Source organism: Etheostoma spectabile, chromosome 21 (assembly GCF_008692095.1).
Source record: "Etheostoma spectabile isolate EspeVRDwgs_2016 chromosome 21, UIUC_Espe_1.0, whole genome shotgun sequence".
Taxonomy (NCBI): Eukaryota; Metazoa; Chordata; class Actinopteri; order Perciformes; family Percidae; genus Etheostoma; species Etheostoma spectabile.
In genome coordinates this window covers 10,882,850-10,887,575 of record NC_045753.1, presented here as the reverse complement: position 1 = coordinate 10,887,575, position 4,726 = coordinate 10,882,850, and the positions used below count along the sequence as shown (strand labels likewise).

The window sequence follows — 4,726 nt, the reverse complement described above, 5'->3', positions numbered from 1 at the left end:
GAGCTTCTATTTTAACCGGACGCCGGAAAGCTCCAAACTCTGACTTATAGCAATTGCAAGGCTTTGGATGAGTAGTGTGTTGGTCTCGGGTACTTTGGGCCTCTAAATTGTAAATGGACTGAGTTTATAAAGCGCGTTAGATTCACCTCTTTGCACCCACATTCACCGCCATGCAGGGCGCTGGCCTGCCAACGGGGCCAGTTGGGGTTCAGTGTCTAGCTCGAGGACATGCGGACAGGAGGGGCCGGGAATCTAACCGCCAACCGCTCTACCTCCTGAATCACAGCCTGATTAATCACAAATTCTTGGAGCGCATGCTTCCCAATTAACATAACTAATGTGAAGTGTAGTTTATTTTTAAAAATAAATATATTAAGATTATGATATAATATATGTTATAATATATATTATTTAACTTTGATTTAAATGATACAAAATAGTATTGTAATTTATGAAATTACACAACTGTGGAATTCGGCGCTCAAAAGTGTTTGTGTTGAGTGTGAATAGAGTCTGTTACTTAAAAGAACAAATCCCATTGGTTAATGTCATAATCTGAAAAATAAATTAATGAAAACAGCCGGAGCCCAGATAGCTAAGTTTGTAGAGCGGACACCCGTGTGTGGAGGTATACTCCTCGGCGCAGTGGCCGCAGGTTCGACTCCCGTCTTCACCTGTCCTGTCAAATAAAAGCCTAAAAGTGTATAAGAAATGATCTTTAAAAAATGGTTTTAAGAAGACGTTTAGTTAGAGCGGTTGGTGAATGAGGACCATTACGTTTCCGTGTGTGTTTTTTATTTAATCTACCTGGATCTGAAAGTTCCCTGCAGCTGAATTCTGTTGCATATTCAGACCGGAGCCGGGTGTTGCTATGGTGACACATAATGTTTTTAGTGTTGGATCTAGCCATGTCGATTAGTTTTGGTTTTTATTTGGTTAGTGTTGGTTCATATGGTTTGAGACATCTGCCTCTGAAATGTGATACCACCAGAGATAAGTGAGAAAATGTTTATTTATAGTTTGGGTGAACTGACCCTTTTGGGGAGAGGGAAAAAAAAAAGAAAGAAGAAGAAGCAATTAGCAGGAACAGTGTGCTGGAGTTCAGTGAGTGTGAGGGAGAAAGAAACCGTGATGGGTCCAGGTCTGCTGCTGAGCTGACGGGAGTCGGCAGCCAAAACCAGGTTTTATTTTAATAAAGGCGGCAGGGGAGGTGAGAGGAAACACACACACACACACACACACACAAACACACAAAACCCACAACATATGCACAAAAACCCTCAAAGTGACTGGTTCTTTCTCTTTCTCTGTATATTTCATCCCTCCAGTCCTCGCCATGAGCTTGAAATGAATCCCTGCTGCACTCCTCTTCCTCCTGGTTGGCTCAGCTGACTCTGCTGTGTGTGTGTGTGTGTGTGTGTCCATGTCCATGCCCGTGCCCCAGTAAAGAGTGGGGCGCCGTCATTGTAGCTCATATCAGCGTTTGTATCTGTATCTTCCCTGCTACTTGACTAACCAAAGGTGCTGTTTTTCTTCTTCCCTTTTTTTAGTCCATCATGGAGCAGTTCAACCCCTGCTTACGGAACTTCATAGCCATGGGAAAAAGCTACGAGAAGGCGCTCACCAGTGAGTACAGCAACCATTTCTGGTTTTCTCTTTGTCCTTCCTTCATTCCTCCTGTCTGTCCAGTAGTCCAGGCAGAGGGCCGTCTGCTTTCATGTCCTCCGAATATTCCCTGAGTAGGAATGTGGTGTGTTGACTTCTGCGTCAAGCCCTCCACAATCCATAAACTTGATGTCTTTGAACTACAGAAGCTATCTACTAGCTAGCTACTGTTGCTAGTCTGTAAAAGTGACAGTAGTAATGCCCCCCCCTTGCAGAGACAGTCATAGAATATCTTATCCAAAAAATTGTGTTCTCCAATGTTAAAAGATGTGCTTATCAGAGATGATACTCTGAAGTTGATGTCCTCCGATTGTTCCACTGTGATGGTGTCCATGTCCACACGTCTTCCTCCCTCCACTGGTTCATTAATCAAATGTCCGCCTCTACTGTACGTCCTTTGTCATTGCTTTTATGTGGCTTGCACAGGTGTGTTTGCATGGTCCTGTGTGTGTATGTCTGTGTGTGAGAGCGACTGAAACATTGAGGTGTTCATGCAGCAGTGTCTCAAGGTTAAAAACAAAAGCACTGGATATGTCTTGGGGGAGCTAAGTGGAGCACAAGCCAATGGGAAGTGGAACAGGAGGAGTCGCGATAATAACGGTGCCCCTCGTGGGGCCGAGGAAACGAGAGCGAGCCGGTATCCAGGACAAGACGGGGTGAAAAAAAAGAAGGGGATGCAAAAAACGGTTGAGAGAGAAATATATACATGAGGAAAAACTGACTTTCAAATAAAATAAAAAATGAAAACATTCATCATTGGCCTGAGGAATGTCCTGCAGCCTGTTGGTGTTTCATGGATTTCTTTGATTTCTTTGATTAGAGTCACCCAGTCGGCATTGATAAAGATATTTCATGATTCCAGATTAACGCTAACAAGGCTCTCAGCCTTGCCATGTACATGTCGTCAGATAAGACGAGCCTCCAAGCATGTTCGGCTCATCTATTGATAAGAAAACTCTTTTTCATGTCACTCTGCTGAGAAGGCTTTGGTGACCGTATCATGTTTTGAGCAATAGTGCTCGGTACGTGGAGCGGGCTCTTCTTCCTGTGATTGAAGGCGAAATGCAGGGAAGACTCGGCAGCCCGCGGGACCCATAAAGGAGGCCTCGCTTCCATCTGATAGAGCGGGCTAAAAATAGCCCTGCGACTCCCTGAGTGGGGATTACACTTCATCAATGCCAGGCAGCGGCACAGAGTCGGGCAGCGCACCCGGCGAGTGTCTATTGTCGCTGGAAAAATGCCATTGCAGCCTCTGGTTTCTTCAAAGTAGAACTGGGGGGTGGCAGGTTTGCATCTCTGGGGACCGTGATGGAGGGAGGACGCTGACTGGGTCTGTTTGTTTGAGTCTGAAAGCATTTGGGCTAGATTGGACTGGATGTGAGTAGTGTGGTTTGGGATGTGGTGCTTAGCCGGAGTTCATTCTTTATTAAAATAGGTTATTACAGATTAGTGCAGCTCTGTCGGAGCTGCGAGGCTGAAAAATATTATTATAATGTTGTAGGGGCGGAGAGAAGATCTCACCTGGGAGAGGCTCCATGTTTGAAAGGAGAGAGATCAGCAGCCTAAGCACCGATTTGGTAGTTTAAAGGTCAGAAGACATCTAGTCTTAGTTTATAGTCCATTATATTTGGCTATGAGAGAGATCTAGATTTAGAGCTGCAAAGATGAATCAAACTATTAAATTAATCACCAAATATTTTAATAATTGATTTATCAGTTTGAGTCATTTCAGAGGAAAAGACCACCATTCCTCACTGTCTTCTAGTTTTTTCTCTCCTCTGTGCCAGTTAACTGAATATCTTTGAGTTGTGGACAAAACAAGACATCTGAGGACGTCATCTTGGGCTTTTGGGAAACACTGATCCACATTTTTCTGACATTGTAGAGACCAAACAATTACTCCATTAATGGAGAAAACAATCAACAGACAATGAAAATAATCCTTTGATGCAGCCCATCTAGATTGCATATTTTAGTCAGTGTGACGACAAATGATTTATTTGATAATCTGCCATCTATTTCTTCATATTATAGACTTCATATAGTCTGTAAATCCCAGAGTTTAAAGTGACGTCTTTCAAACTGCTTGTTTTTTGCTTGTTTTGTCAGATGTAATGTTGTCCGTGTGATAAAGCTCTAAACTACACTCCGAGTACAGTCACTAAAAGAGACCCGCAACGCATCAAAGCAAAGCTTTCTGGGAGGGAATGTGAGAGGGGATTTGATTTACAATAATTTAATGTGAATTTCAAGTGATCAAGACTTCTTCTTTGTTTGTGTTTCACACTCTCCGCTCTGTATCGGCTTGAAATCGCTCTTCTAACCCTCTTCACAGGCAGAACCCTCCTTCTCCCTTTCTTCCCCTATTCTCCTCTTTCGCTGTCATTTTTCAACTGACAGATCTCCTCAGGCTAATCCCGCCTCCCCTGTCCCCGCTCTCCTCCCGGCTGGGATTTCTCCAGACATCGATTCAATTAGGCTCACCTCCATTTCATCTCTTGCAATCTTATATCCCACCTGAGCTTAAAGGTCCTATGACATGCTGCTTTTGGGATGCTTTTATATAGACCTTAGTGGTCCCTAATACTGTATCTGAAGTCTCTTTTATATAGACCTTAGTGGTCCCTAATACTGTATCTGAAGTCTCTTTTATATAGACCTTAGTGTTCCCCTAATACTGTATCTGAAGTCTATTTATATAGACCTTAGTGGTCCCCTAATACTGTATCTGAAGTCTCTTTTATATAGACCTTAGTGGTCCCCTAATACTGTATCTGAAGTCTCTTTATATAGACCTTAGTGGTCCCCTAATACTGTATCTGAAGTCTCTTTTATATAGACCTTAGTGGTCCCCTAATACTGGATCTGAAGTCTTTTTTTATATAGAGTTTAGTGATCCCCTAATGTCTTTCTCTCTCTCATGGGTGGGTAAAATTCTCTGGGCGAGCAAAGCAGAGAAAAGGGGAGGTAACCTTTCCCCTTATGACCTCATAAGGGGCAAGATTCCAGATCTGCCCATCTGAGCTTTCATGTTCTCAAAGGCAGAGCAGGACACCCAGGG

At 43.4% G+C, this 4,726-nt stretch overlaps 1 protein-coding gene across 6 annotated transcripts in view; it reads left to right on the top strand.

The window, feature by feature from the left end:
• Positions 1–4,726, top strand: part of baiap2b (BAR/IMD domain containing adaptor protein 2b) — an 82,149-nt gene that overhangs the window by 25,814 nt on the left and 51,609 nt on the right. For all 6 annotated transcript variants that reach the window (XM_032501850.1, XM_032501848.1, XM_032501852.1 and 3 more), the window contains exon 2: positions 1,551–1,626. In XM_032501850.1, coding sequence (XP_032357741.1) covers positions 1,551–1,626 — 76 coding nt within the window. The remainder of the gene's footprint in view (positions 1–1,550; positions 1,627–4,726) is intronic.